The sequence below is a fragment of the Solanum verrucosum genome, unplaced genomic scaffold (assembly GCF_900185275.1).
Source record: "Solanum verrucosum unplaced genomic scaffold, falcon-dt-bn FXZP01000118.1, whole genome shotgun sequence".
Taxonomy (NCBI): Eukaryota; Viridiplantae; Streptophyta; class Magnoliopsida; order Solanales; family Solanaceae; genus Solanum; species Solanum verrucosum.
In genome coordinates, this window is record NW_026020568.1 from 633,556 (window position 1) to 648,039 (window position 14,484).

General features: G+C 32.8%; 2 protein-coding genes across 4 annotated transcripts; both read right to left on the minus strand.

The window, feature by feature from the left end:
- Positions 1-809: 809 nt before the first annotated feature.
- Positions 810-13,701, minus strand: LOC125810536 (tetraketide alpha-pyrone reductase 2-like). Of its 3 annotated transcripts, XM_049490012.1 has the most exons (7): positions 13,672-13,701; positions 3,793-3,938; positions 3,105-3,277; positions 2,299-2,487; positions 1,969-2,131; positions 1,454-1,643; positions 810-1,033 (listed from the first exon to the last, which is right to left on the minus strand). In XM_049490012.1, the coding sequence occupies exons 2-7, from the start codon at positions 3,896-3,898 to the stop codon at positions 892-894; spliced, it is 963 nt and encodes a 320-aa protein (XP_049345969.1). In that variant the 5' UTR covers positions 3,899-3,938; positions 13,672-13,701; the 3' UTR covers positions 810-891. The 3 variants fall into 3 exon arrangements, with proteins under 3 accessions (XP_049345969.1, XP_049345968.1, XP_049345970.1); XM_049490011.1 differs by lacking the exon at positions 13,672-13,701 and having other exon boundaries at positions 3,793-4,028; XM_049490013.1 differs by lacking the exons at positions 2,299-2,487; positions 13,672-13,701 and having other exon boundaries at positions 3,793-4,022.
- LOC125810541 (tetraketide alpha-pyrone reductase 2-like) lies at positions 6,638-13,670 on the minus strand. The gene is made up of 6 exons (XM_049490018.1): positions 13,526-13,670; positions 9,836-10,008; positions 8,239-8,427; positions 7,919-8,081; positions 7,303-7,492; positions 6,638-6,884 (listed from the first exon to the last, which is right to left on the minus strand). The coding sequence occupies exons 1-6, from the start codon at positions 13,629-13,631 to the stop codon at positions 6,743-6,745; spliced, it is 963 nt and encodes a 320-aa protein (XP_049345975.1). The 5' UTR covers positions 13,632-13,670; the 3' UTR covers positions 6,638-6,742.
- Positions 13,702-14,484: the final 783 nt, after the last annotated feature.

Genomic DNA, 14,484 nt, shown 5'->3' on the forward strand with positions numbered 1-14,484 from the left:
TACATATAAGAAGTAACATTTGATCTAATAGACAATATAACTTGTCGTGTTCAGTTGATCACGCTTCAACATGTATAGTTTGAGTAAATTATACTTAGTATCCTTCAAAGTGTTTGGTCTTGAATTTTTATTTTCGCTTAATAATAATTCTTTAAAGATGATCTTAACTTGAAAAAAATCACTTGGAGATTAAAATAACAACTTACGCCTCGTGGGCAACATTTTACACTGTATCGTTAAATCTTACTTATAACACGTCTTAGTTGCAAATCTTAGCTCAGGGATTTTAACAAAAACTAACTTATGCCCCATGGGCAACAATTTACATTATATCACTAAGTCTAATTTATGGGTATTCTATAACTTTTGTCTTAGAGGAATAACATAGCTTAGGGGCTTCTAAAAAAATTATGCTTCATGACAATAGTTTACACTATTTCACTAGGTCTAATTTAGGAGGTACTCAATAACTTACACCTTATAGGCAAAAGTTAAAACTTATGTCTAATGGACAATATACTTGAGTTCTAATTTTTGCCTATAAGACAAAACTTCTGATCAATTGTATAGGTTCACTGTCTTGAAATGTCCTAAACGTCTGCCTTATGGGCAAAAATTTGTGATAAGCGGGGCAAAATGGTAACAACACATTTCACTTAGAAGCATCATCCTCACAAAGTCACATTTTTATATAAACCATTTTGTTGAAATCTTGAGATATAATTTCTCAACTTCACCCTCTTAAATAAACTAATCTCGAATTTTTTCTTTCCATACAGGATAAAGGAAATATTATTGACTCTATGTTGTAAAGGAGTGGAAAACTTGAAAAATTTATTTCAACCCTTTAAGAGGGTCATTTATAGGAAGTGACAACTTAGATATATCAGCTCATAGGAATCCTTTTTCTTGGAAACTCTGAATGCAATCATCAAACATTTCATTGAGACTCTTTAGAGGAGGCAGCCCCAATTGAGTTATCTTGCTGGTGTCCATGCTATGTGGGATATCTTCCCCTTGTTGGTTGCCACACCTAGGGGAAAAAATGAAAGAGTTAAATTTCTAAGCACTGATGTTTAACGTGTAAAATATATGTACAAAATCAGTATACTTATTAGATTATCACAAAATTTATATCGAGTAAAAATGGTAACGATATGTTATCACACGTTAGGATTCACTAGTAATGTAAAAGATCTTTACGCGATCAATGTATAACTTAAGTTAAAGCACTCAAGGGTGTGACTTAGTGGTCAATGAATTGTGAGTAGAGAACCATGAGGTCTGGAGTTCAAATCCCACCAGAGGCAACAACACTAGGTGATTTCTCCCCATATGTCGTGGAAGGTGACACTTATTCCGTGAAATTAGTCGAGATGTGCTCAAACTGGTCCGACCACCACACTTTTAGAAGAAGAAAAACTTAAATTTACATAAAAATTGTTCCACTTACTTGTTCTCATGAGGATAAGATGGATACTTGGTCCTTAACAAGTCATTGATCTGTGACATGTGTCTCACTGAGTTTGAACATATGTATCTACCTGAAGCTTTTTGTTCTTCCATCACTAAAATATGAGCTCCCACAACATCCTCAATGTGAACAAACCCCAACCTTCTGTTGGCATACTCTCCAATCATACCTAGTCAACAAGAAAAAAAGGAAAAGAAGAAAAGTGTTATGCCTTTCATAAAGCGAGACGAGGTAGAACTAAAATAAGTTGTCTCGAAAAACCAACGATCTCTTGAAATTCATGTTAGAGATTTATATGTCAGTAGAAAACATAGTGATCTTTCAGTACATCTATATTCTTATTTTTAATTTGCATAATATGCAATAGTATGTTACAAGAAGCATCACGCAGGGTTTAGGAAAGGGCAGCACCCCAAAAGGTTGGTGCTTGGAATGCAGCCCTTTCTCGAACCTTGCGTGAAGCAACCAGTTCTAGTATCAGCAAAAGGTACAACCTTTAACCGTGCCCAATATGATTTGCAATGTACTGGTAGGCTGAGGAGCAAGCAAAGGACCCACAACAAAGGATGGGTTTACCACCACCAAATCAATACCACATTCCTCAGCTACTGTCCAAGCTTCTTTTTCAGCTTTAGTCTTAGCATAAGCATACCATAGCTGCACTTAGCAAGAAAAGAGGTCACAACAACCGTCCTCTATTATAACATTTCATTATAACGGTCAAGTTTTGTTTGGAACGGATTTTCATGTTACGTTATATTATATGTTTTGTATAACAACATTTCGCTATAGCAACTAAAAATTATGCAGACAAACATACATACATTGTATTTTTGGCAATACTGAAGGTCGCTCCAGTGGGATTCATTGAGAGGGGAATTCTGTTGTGCATCTTCTCTGTATCTAATCGAAGAGCAAGAAGAGGTCAACACAAGCCTCTTCAATGTGGATGATTTTTTGCAAGAGTTGAGGACATTCAAGGTACCATTTACACATGGATCAATCAGTGTTTTCTGCAATAACATTGTAAGGTTCAGCAAGGTAAAGTTGATTAATTAATGTTTGAGAAGTAGTCTCACTAATCAAAAAATTAAAATTAGAAATGAAGAATTAAAGAAGTGAGACAATCTAACAACTCCATAGCCCACTCTAGTAGTCATTCATTTCTCATGACTCGTAGTCGAAAAAGTTGGTTGGCAGTTCAAATCTTAGAGGGAGTTGAAAAGAGGCCTTTCAATTTGTTCAAAGTAACTACGGACAAATCATTACAGATGGTCAGATGCTTCTAGGGGTCGCTCATATTGAATTGTCAGCTCTAATAACATGACAAAAGAAAATGAATATTAGGCCTACCAACGAAAAATTAGTTCATGAGCTGAGAATTGTCTAACAAGTCAATCACTCAACTAATGTGGGACAATCTAACATCCTACATGCCATGTCAATGCCCAACATTGAGTATAAATAACAAACGAACATCGTGTCTAACTCAACTGAAAAACTAGCTCATGATCGAATTAGAATTATCGAAGATCATATAAGGAGTCAACAGCTCGTTTAATTTCCTCGACTGATGCAGGACAATCTAAACAAAAATGAAGTAAAAAGGGTTAAGGAAGGTAAAACTGGCCTGAATATTGTCATCATAAGGGACCAAAACAGGTGAAGCAGTATGAAAGACTCCATCAACTCCCTGAATGGCATCATCAAAGCTACCTTCCACTAATAGATCAGCTTTCATAATCTTGAGCCTCTCTTTAGCACCCTCTAGCTCCCACAAGAACCCCACTTTCTCTGCATTATCTGTAAAACTTGAAAATTTGAGTTTTTGAAGTTGTAACTTTTGGAATTGAAATTGTGTTCGAGCCAATCTAAAGTTTTGTGAGTGGACGTCCAAAAACTTAGAAACAACAACAACAACATACTCAGTGAAATCATACATACAAGTGGGGTCTGAGAGGATAAAATGTACGCAGACCTTACCACCTCCATAAGATAGAGAGACTGTTTTCGAAAGACCTTCAGCTCAAATGCGGCAAATCAAGATACAAAGAAGAAAATATAACAAGTCACAAGGAAACAGTGCAAAGTCTACCATAAGAGAGCAACAACAATAACAAAATAGTGTAATAATCGAAACACAATAAACAACCTACTAGTATAGATTATTAAAAACAAAAATAACCAACCATCATATGCAAGACAACACTACACTTTGGAAACTTGAAAATATTTGAAAATCATGACGAAACAGATATTTAAAACTAAATTTTCAAAATTTACTCGTAAACTCTATGGTCAAACGCTGGCTTACTTACCAGGATCACGAACAGTGGTTCTTACAATATGACCCTTTAGGAGGAGGGCTTTAATAAGGTAAGCTGCAATGAACCCTGTACCCCCTGTTACACAGTATTCTGGCATTTTCTTGGTTTCTTTTTCTTCTCCACTTTCACAGGCTTAAGTCATGTTATTTAAAGAGAGATAGATGGAAAATATAGGTAACTTTTTGGTACACCTTCAAACTTTTGTGGGAAAGAAGAAATAAAAAAAAGGGTATTTGGGTGGACCAAGTAGGTTACTAGTCATTTTCATGCCTGCTGTCAACTTAAGTGTTTTTAGAAGGCAGGACATTTTACCTAGCATGGGGTAAGACTTGAGAGAAAGCATAGGAGAAATTAAAATGAGAGTGGAGATGAAACAAGTCTAGGAATGTCAAAGTAAACCTTATCACTACCTTTTCGAGGTAGATAAGCTATTTTTGGAAGATAGTTGGGTCAAGTAAATTAAAGCAATAATTAAACGGGAAAAAAATGATAATACAAAGAAATATGACAACTAATTGCTCTATACTACAACCAAACCAAATACTTACATGAATAGGCTAGTAATAGGACAATTTTTAACTGCCAACTAAATTTGTACCCTTATTTGCATCTTTTATGCCCTCTTATCTATTAATAAAAAAAATCAATTAAATAGATTGAATGGCTTTATAGGTAGAATATTTATAATTAACTGACTTTGAGAAAATAAAGAAAAGTTATGTGACTTTCTAAGAGAAGAAGTCATAGTTAATAAGTTTAGTGAAGTTATATGACTTTCTATTATCTCTTTTATAAAATTAGCGGCAAAGTGAAGAATTTGTTAATAATTTTCCAAATTTAATATATAATTAATATTTGATCTAGATGTATAATATTTGTACGTCCCAAAATAAGTGTGACTTTAGAAAAGAAAATTTATCCCAAAATAATTATCGCTTTAAAAATTCCAGACAAAAAATAATGATTTTTATCAATTCAATTATATCCTCAAATCTCAAAAAAAGGTCTAATAAAAAAATAACTTAATAAATTATATTTTATATTTATTATTATATTTCTTAATGAATATGAAATGAATTAAAACACTACTTACAAAAGAAATATAATTTTCCGTTGAACGAGCTTTTCACCACCCATTGATCTCTGGCTGGGGACCATTTGCCCTAATCAAATTTGTTTGGTGGCTTAGGGGCTTTTTAAAAAATATTATGCTTCACGGGCAATATTTTACACTATTTCGCTGGGGAGAAAATGGCCAAATGCTCCCCTAATCTATATTTGGATTTTCAACTACACACTTCAATTTCACGGAGGTCCTATCACCCCTTGAACTTTTTAAAATTGAAATTTCTATCTCCCTAAACGCTTAGTTGGCAAAGTGAGTGTATTTCACTCTCTTTGAGAGAGTGAAGGCCAAAAATAAATATTAAAATATTATTTCTAATATTTTTTTCATAAATATATATATATTTTTATTTATTCTTCCTTTTTTTCCTAATTGGTTTTGTCTCTTTTAATTTGTTTTCTTCTTTATAGCAACTTGATACAACATATATGGCAAGCATCAAATTTCATCACCATTTTGAAATCATCGCCAACACTACGTCAATCATACACCACAAATCGTATTAGCAATTTCACCCACCAGTTTCCACAATCAAGAATTATGTACCAAAAATATTTTAAATCAAAGCAAAATTAAGCTTGAATACGGATACCCAATTATTTTTCTTTGATAAACTTTGAATATTAAGAAAATTTTTCATCCTATATTCAATACTCAACAGACCTATAGAAATTTTCGTCAACTGATTTAATAACCGGTCATTTTTCTACAAATCTAAAAAAATGTAACACCCATTCTTCATCTTCTTCGGCCCATTGCTCTGAAAATTTGATGTAAAATCACCTAAATTCTTCTCAAAATCGCCCATAAATTCTGAATATAAGCTTTTCTTGACATTTCGATTCCTTTGATATATTACCCACTCAAAATGGAGCTCGTTTGTGGCAAATCAAATTTCAAACTCAAGCTTTTGAACTATCTTTAATGGAGGTTTCAAGTTGGTGCTTCACATTTTAAACTACGAGCTTCAGTTTTCAGCCATACAGAACTCTTCCAACCATCAATGAAAGTTGCTCCCAAATGACAAATATAGATCCAATAATTTCATATGGAAGCTCATCGATTTCCATGAAGTTTTGGCTATTCTTCAAATTTAAAAATCTTAGCCATGAACTCAGTCAAACTCATCATGTTTAGCTTCAAATAATTACCAACCATCTATGTTATCAACAAGTTCCAAATTTGAAGATCCAAAATACATCCATAAATTTTGGCATTGTGACCTTTAACTAGACAATAAATCAGAAAGTAAAAAGAATAAAAAAAAAAGTTTTAAATAAAATTTCCACTGTTGCGTGGTTTTCACCGGCCAGCATAAATGTGGTTGTGACGTTTTAAGGGTGTAATAATCAAACATAAATAGTTCAAGGGGGTGATAGGATCCCCATAAAATTAAAGTGTGTAGTTGGAAATCCGAATATAGATTAAGGGGGCATTTGACCATTTTCTCTTTCGCTAGGTCTAATTTATGAGGTATTCAATAACTTACACCTTATAGGCAAAAGTTAAAACTTATGTCTAATGGACAATATACCTAAGTTTTAATTTTTGCCTGTAAAACAAAACTTTTGATCAATTGTATAGATTCACTGTCTTGAAATGTCCTGAACGTCTGGCTTGTGGGCAAAAATAAGAACATTTGCCCTCTTAAATAAACTAATCTCAAAGTTTTTCTTTCTATACATGATTAAGGAATATTATTTGACTCTATGTTGTAAATGAGTGGAAAACTTGAAAAATTTATTTCAACCCTCTTGTCCAAGCACAATGAAATGGAGGGTCATATATAGGAAGTCACAACTTGGATATATCAGCTCATAGGAATCCTTTTTCTTGGAAACTTTGAATGCAATCATCAAACATTTCATTGAGACTCTTTAGAGGAGGCAGCCCCAATTGAGTTATCTTGCTTGTGTCCAAGCTATGTGGGATATCTGCCCCTTGTTGGTTGCCACACCTAAGGAAAAAATAAAGAGTTCAATTTCTAAGCACTAACGTTTAACGTGTAAAAGATATGTACACAATCAGTATACTTATTAGATTATCACAAAATTGATATCGAGTAAAAAAGATAACGAATATTCACACGTTAAGATTCACTAGCAATGTAAAAGATCTTTACACAATCAACGTATCACTTAAATTAAAACACTCAAGGGTGTGACTTAGTGGTCAATGAATTGTGAGTAGAGAACCATGAGGTCTGGAGTTCAAATCCCACCAGCTGAGGCAAAAACACTAGGTGATTTCTCCCCATATGTCGTGGAAGGTGACACTTATTCCGTGAAATTAGTCGAGGTGTGCTCAAACTGGTCCGACCACCACACTTTTAGAAGAAGAAAAACTTAAATTTACATAAAAATTGTTCCACTTACTTGTTCTCATGAGGATAAGATGGATACTTGGTCGTTAACAAGTCATTGATTTGTGACATGTGTCTCACTGAGTTTGAACATACATATCTACCTGAAGCTTTTTGTTCTTCCATCACTAAAATATGAGCTCCCACAACATCCTCAATGTGAACAAACCCCAACCTACTGTTGGCATACTCTCCAATCATACCTAGTCAACAAGAAAAAATAATGGAAAAGAAGACAGATAAATACGAGAAAAGTGTTATGCCTTTCATAAAGCGAGACGAAGTAGAGCTAGAATAAGTTGTCTCAAAAAACCAACAATCTCATGAAATTCATGCAGATCTAATGAAAAACAAGACACAAGGGTGTGACACATGCAGATCTAATAAAAATATGGGAGTCGTTCGATTATGTTAGAGATTTATATGTCAGTAAAAAAACATAGTGATCTTTCAATACTTCTATATTTTTTTTATTTTTTTTATTTTGCATTATATGTAATAGCGTGTTATAAGAAGCATCATGCAGGGTTTATGAAAGAGTAGCACCCTAAAAGGTTCGTGCTTGGAGTGCAGCCCTTTCTCGAACCCCACGTGAAGCAGCCAGTTCTAGTATCAGCAAATGGTACAACCTTTAACCTTGCCCAATATGATTTGCAATGTACTGGTAGGCTGAGGAGCAAGCAAAGGACCCACAACAAAGGATGGATTTACCACCACCAAATCAATACCATATTCCTCAGCTACTCTCCAAGCTTCTTTTTCTGCTTTAGTCTTAGCATAAGCATACCATAGCTGCACGTAACCAAAAAAAAGGTTACAACAACTGTCCTCTATAATAACATTTCATTATAACAATCAAGTTATCTTTGGAACGGATTTTCATGTTGTGTTAATATTATATGTTCTCTTTGCTATAGCAGCTAAAAATTATGCAGACAAACATACATACATTGTATTTTTGGCAATATTGAAGGTCGCTCCAGTGGGATTCATTGAGAGGGGAAATCTGTTGTGCATCTTCTCTGAATCTAATTGAAGAGCAAGAAGAGGTCAACACAAGCCTCTTCAAGGTGGATGATTTTTTGCAAGAGTTGAGAACATTCAAGGTACCATTTACACATGGATCAATCAGTGTTTTCTGCAATAACATTGTAAGGTTCAGCAAGGTTAAGTTGATTAATTAATGTTTGAGGAGTAGTCTCACTACTCAAAAAATTAAAATTAGAAATGAAGAATTTAAGAGGTGTGTGGGGCGCGTTGAAAATTGATAAGAAAATAGAGCTTGGACCTAATACTTTGTTGCTTAATTAATGTGGGACAATCTAACAACTCCATAGACCACTCTAGTAGTCATTCATTTCTCATGACTAGTAGTCGAAAGAGTTGATTGGCAGTTCAAATCTTAGAGGGAGTTGAAAAGAGGCCTTTCAATTTGTTCAATGTAACTACGGACAAATCATTACAGACGGTCAGATGCTTCTAGGGGGAGCTCATACTGAATTGTCAGCTCTAATAATATGATAAAGAAAATGAATATTCGGCCTACCAACGAAAAATTAGTTCATGAGCTGAGAATTGTCTATGAAGTCATTCACTCAACTAATGTGGGACAATCTAACATCCTACATGCCATGTCAATGCCCAACATTGAGTATAAATAACAAACGAACATTGTGTTTGGATAAGCATTGTTTTGATAAATGACGAAATGCATGGAACACATTGGCAAAGTCATCTCAGGAGAAACTGTTTCAAGGAGGACTTCTATTTTATAAAGGAGTTTCATTGCAAAAAGAACTCAAAATAAGATAGAATTATGGAACAAAAGAAGAGTCACTGAAGAAGTAGAAGACTTCAAGAAAGCAAAAACATAAATATGAGAAGAGGCGTCCATTATATTTGTGCACTCACAGAGCAAAACAATTGAGAGATTGATTTCCGAAGTGCTGCTGATCAAAGAATACTGAAGAACAGATCTAGGAAGTTTTCTTAGTATTTGTGATTTTTATATTTTCTAGATCAATAATTTATAAACTGATATTAGGATTTTAGTCTTCAAGTTGAGGGCAACTCGAAGACACTGAGAACACATACCTTGGAGGTGTGTGGTAGAATTGAGATTAAGTAGTTGATCTTTAGGTTAGATAAACTATTGTAATCTTGTTCATTGGTTGAGGCTTGTAGTTATTTAGTGAAGTTGGGGTAAATCCTGTTGAGGAACAGGTCGTGGTTTTTACACCTTTTGAGCCGGGTGTTTCTACGTAAAATATTGTGTTCTTACTTTACTGTCTTTACATTGTCTTTAAAACACGTTAGGCAACTTGGTTCATCTAAGTAAAGTCTGGTAAACGTAAAACAATCTAGGTCGTGTGGATTATCACATTGTGTCTAACTCAACTGAAAAACTAGCTCATGATCGAATTGAGAATTATCGAAGATCATATAAGGAGTCAACAACTTGTTTAATTTCCTCGATTGATGCAGGACAATCTAAACAAAAATGAAGTAGCAAGGGTATAGAAAGGGTTAAGGAGGATAAAACTGGCCTGAATGTTGTCATCATAAGGGACCAAAACAGGTGAAGCAGTATGAAAGACTCCATCAACTCCCTGAATGGCATCATCAAAGCTACCTTCTACTAGAAGATCAGCTTTCAGTATCTTGAGCCTCTCTTTAGCACCCTCTAGCTCCCACAAGAACCCCACTTTCTCCGCATTGTCTGCAAAACTCACTACTAAAAAACGAGGACAGAAAAGCGACGGACTACGTCGCTCCAAAAAGCGACGCCATTTGCCACACTGTCCGTCGCTTTTTAATAAAAAAAATTATTTTACAAAAAGTGATGGACGGCATCTCTTAGTCCGTCGCTTTTTTTTGCGGATTTTGCGCTAAATATATATATAATTAATAATTATTTATTTAATATATATAGAGACGCCGTCCGTCGCTTTTTAATAAAAATAATTATTTATAAATTAAAAAATAATTATTTATAAATTAAAAAATAACCACGTTGTCCGTCGTTTTAAACTTATTTTATTTTATTAATTAATTTTTTTAAAAAGCAACGGACGGCATCTCTTAGTCCGTCTCTTTTTGGTCAAAATATCTAGTCAAATATTTTTAAAAAGCGACGGACAGTGTCTCTTAGTCTGTCACTTTTTAGTCAAAATTTTGGTCAAATATTTTTAAAAAAGTGACGGACAAAGAGACGCTGTCCGTCGCTTTTTTTACATTATGTTGAACCAAAAAGCGGGTTTTTCCCCCATTTTTCCATCTCTCTTTCTCTCTCTTCTCTCTTCTCTCCCTTCTCTCTAAAACCAAACTATTGCGCCGCCGCCGCCCCACGCCACCCAACGCCGCCGTCGCCCTTCTCTCCTTGAGCATTAGTCCTGTCACTACCTTGCCCCGTCGGCGCCGCCACCCGTCTTCCCTACTGCCTCTTTTCCTTAGCTTGTTAAGTTTAGGGTTTAATTTTAGTTTTTTTCAATTCTAGTAATATTTGATTTGTTATAAATTAGTATATTGTTTTAGTTTGATGAATTGTGTTATTTAATTGTTAATTTGTATATTTGATTATTATTAGTTAGGTAGAGACTTAAGGATTTTTTATTTTAGGGTTTTCTTCTAAATTGGGTTTTTTAAAAATATGATTGTGAATTGAATATTAGAAGATAGATCTAACAAATAATTAGAAGTTAGAAGTTAGATTAGTTGCATTTTCCAACTTTGAAATTCTTGAATTTAGAATGTTTGACGGTTGAAGTTAGAAAAACATTCAATTGTATATGAAAGTTAGATTACTTTGAAGTAAGAAAAATTGGATAGATTAGTTGAATTTTCCAACTTAGAAGTTCTTGAATTTAGTAAGTTTGAAAGTTGAAGTTAGAAAAATTGGGGATTTTTAAATATGATTGTAAGTATTAGAAGTTAGAACTAACAAATAATTAGAAGCTACAAGTTAGAGATTAGTTGAATTTTTCAATTTGCCATTGTATTTGTGCTTATATGTATTATATTGTTGTTGAAAATTGGGTTACTTGAATTATATTCTTGAACTTAGAAATGCTTGAACTTGGAAATTCTTGAACTTAGAAATTCTAGAAATTAGATATGAACTTGAATTTTTGTAAGATTTTAGAACTTTAATTAGGTTGTGAACTTTAGAAATCTTGAATTATTATAGGATTTTAGAACTTTAGGTTGTGAACTTTAGAAATCTTGAATTATTGTGGGATTTTAGAACTTTAAGTTGTGAACTTTAGAAGTCTTGTAGGATTTTAAACTTTAGGTTGTGAACTTTAGAAATCTTGAATTATTGTAAGATTTTAGAAATTTAGGTTGTGAACTTTAGAAATTTTGAATTATTGCGGGATTTTAGAACTTTAAGTTGTGAACTTTAGAAATCTTGAATTATTGTAGGATTTTAAACTTTAGGTTGTGAACTTTAGAAATCTTGAATTATTGTATTTAGAACTTTAAAAGATTGTAAACATTAACAATCTTGAATTATTGTAGGATTTAGAACTTTAGGTTGTGAACTTTAGAAATTTTGAATTATTGTGGGATTTTAGAACTTTAAGTTGTGAACTTTAGAGAACTTGAATTTTTGTAGGATTTTAGAACTTTATAAGATTGTGAACGTTAGAAATCTTGAATTATTGTAGGATTTTAGAAATTTAAGTTGTGAACTTTACAGAACTTGAAATTTTGTAGGATTTTAGAACTTTAGGTTGTGAAACATTAGAAATCTTGAATTATTGTAGAATTTTAGAACTTTAAGTTATGAATTTTAGAAAACTTGAATTTTTGTAGGATTTTAGAACTTTAAGTTGTGAACTTTAGAGAACTTGAATTATTGTGGGATTATAGAACTTTAGGTTGTGAACTTTAGAGATCTTGATTATTTTAGGATTTTAGAACTTTAGGTTGTGAACTTTAGAAATCTTGAATTATTGTGGGATTTTAGAACTTTAAGTTGTGAACTTTAGAAATCTTGAATTATTGTAGGATTTTAAACTTTAGGTTGTGAACTTTAGAAATCTTGATTTATAGAATTTATGAATTAATTATTAGGTTGAACTTTAGAAATCTTGATAAAATATAGTCTTTATGAACTATTTGTAATTTTGAAACGAATTTTGAAAGACTTTATAAGTCTTTAAATTGTGATTTAGATATTTTTGAATGTTAATTTAAGTTTGTTGTTTTATATTTTGTGTAGCTTCTTTATAATGTTTTGTGTTTGATTGGGGGTGAACTGAACTGAACTAAATTAAATTGAATTGCTTTTGTAGGTGGGCAACAGAAACTGACAATTTTTGCTGTCAAAAAAATTACAGAAAAAGCGACGGACAGGGTGGTTTTGTCTGTCGCTTTTCTGGATTTTATTTTTTTAAAAACCCAGAAAAGCGACGGACAGGGTCCTTTAGTTCGTTGCTTTTTTGGATTTTTCAAATTTTTATTTCCAAAAAAGCAACGGACGACGTCTCATTGTCCATCGCTTTTCAAGATTCTAAAAAAATTAAAAATTAATTAAAGCGACGGACTTCGTCTCTTTTTTTTTTTAAAAAAAAAAAAACGACGAACAGCGTCGCATACTTAAAAAAAAAACAAAAGCGACGCAGTTCGTCGATTTTGGAAAAGCGTCGAGCCAAAAATCGTCGAGATTAACTGCGTCGCTTTTCCATCGATTTTTTTCGTCTCTTTTTGACAGTTTTTTTAATAGTGACTTGAAAATTTGAGTTTTTGAAGTTGTAACTTTTGGAATTTGAAGTTGTGTTCGAGCCAATCTAAAGTTTTGTGAGTGGAAGTCCAGAAACTTGGAAACGACAACAACAACATACTCAGTGAAATGACATAACTGGGGTCTGAAAGGATAAAATGTACGCAGACCTTACCACATCCATAAGATAGAGAGACTGTTTTCGAAAGACCTTCAGCTCAAATGTGGCAATTCAAGATACAAAAGAAGAAAATATAACAAGTCACAAGGAAACAGTGCAAAGTCTACCATAAGAGAGCAACAACAGTAACAAAATAGTGTAATAATCGAAACACAATAAACAACCTACTAGGATAGATTATTAAAAACAAAAATAACCCAACATCGTATGCAAGACAACACTTCACTTTGGGAACTTGAAAATATTTGAAAATCATGACGAAACAGATATTTAAAAATAATTTTTCAAAAATTACTCGTAAACTCTATGGTCAAACGCTAGCTTACTTACCAGGATCACGAACAGTGGTTCTTACAATATGACCCTTTAGGAGGAGGGATTTAATAAGGTAAGCTGCAATGAACCCTGTACCCCCTGTTACACAGTATTCTGGCATTTTCTTGGTTTCTTTTTCTTTTCAGTTTTCACAGGCTTAGGGCCATGTTGTTTAAAGAGAGCTAGATGGATTAAACGGGAAAAAATGATGATAGAAAGAAATATAACAACTAATTGCTCTATACTACAACTAAACCAAATACATGAATAGGCAAGTAATAGGACATGTTTTAACTGCCAACTAAATTTGTTAACTTAGCATCCTTCATACCCTCTTATCTTTTAATAAAAAAATCAATTTGATTGAATGACTTTATAGGTAAAATATTTATAATTAACTGACTTTGAGAAAATAAAGAAAAGTTATGTGACTTTCTAAGAGAATAAGTCATAGTTAATAAATTTAGTGAAGTTATATTGCTTTCTATTATCTCTTTTATAAATTTAGTGGCAAAGTGACGAATTTGTTAATAATTTTCCAAATTTAATATCTAATTAATATTTGATCTAGATGTATAATATTTTGTACGTCCCAAAATGAGTGTAACTTTAGAAAATAAAATTTATCCCAAAATAATTATCGCTTTAAAAATTTCAGATAAAAAATAATGATTTTTTTCAAGTCAGTATATATCCTCAAATCTCAAAAAAGGTCCAATAAAAAAAACAACTTAATAAACTATATTTTATATTTATTGTTATATTTCTTAATGAGTATGAAATGAATTAAAACACCACTTACTGAAAGAAATATAATTTTTCGTTGATGGAGCTTCTCACCACCATTGATCTCTGGCCGGGGACCATTTGCCCTAATCAAATTTGTTTGGTGGCTTTGTTGCTTGTAAAAGGATTTGGTTCTACATGCACTTGGTGGAAAATATGTCGTAACACCATTACTCAAAATATGAATT

Excerpts from the sequence above, each read along its gene's own strand:
- LOC125810536 (XM_049490012.1), bottom strand. The coding sequence starts at position 3,898 with ATGCCAGAATACTGTGTAACAGGGGGTACAGGGTTCATTGCAGCTTAC. Across the intron at positions 3,278-3,792 it reads AACCACTGTTCGTGATCCTG|ATAATGCAGAGAAAGTGGGG; the intron begins GTAAGTAAGCCA and ends CAAGTTTTACAG. Across the intron at positions 2,132-2,298 it reads AGTATTGCCAAAAATACAAT|CTATGGTATGCTTATGCTAA; the intron begins GTATGTATGTTT and ends TGCTAAGTGCAG.
- LOC125810541 (XM_049490018.1), bottom strand. The coding sequence starts at position 13,631 with ATGCCAGAATACTGTGTAACAGGGGGTACAGGGTTCATTGCAGCTTAC. Across the intron at positions 8,082-8,238 it reads AATATTGCCAAAAATACAAT|CTATGGTATGCTTATGCTAA; the intron begins GTATGTATGTTT and ends GGTTACGTGCAG. Across the intron at positions 6,885-7,302 it reads TCTTATCCTCATGAGAACAA|GTGTGGCAACCAACAAGGGG; the intron begins GTAAGTGGAACA and ends TTTTTTCCTTAG.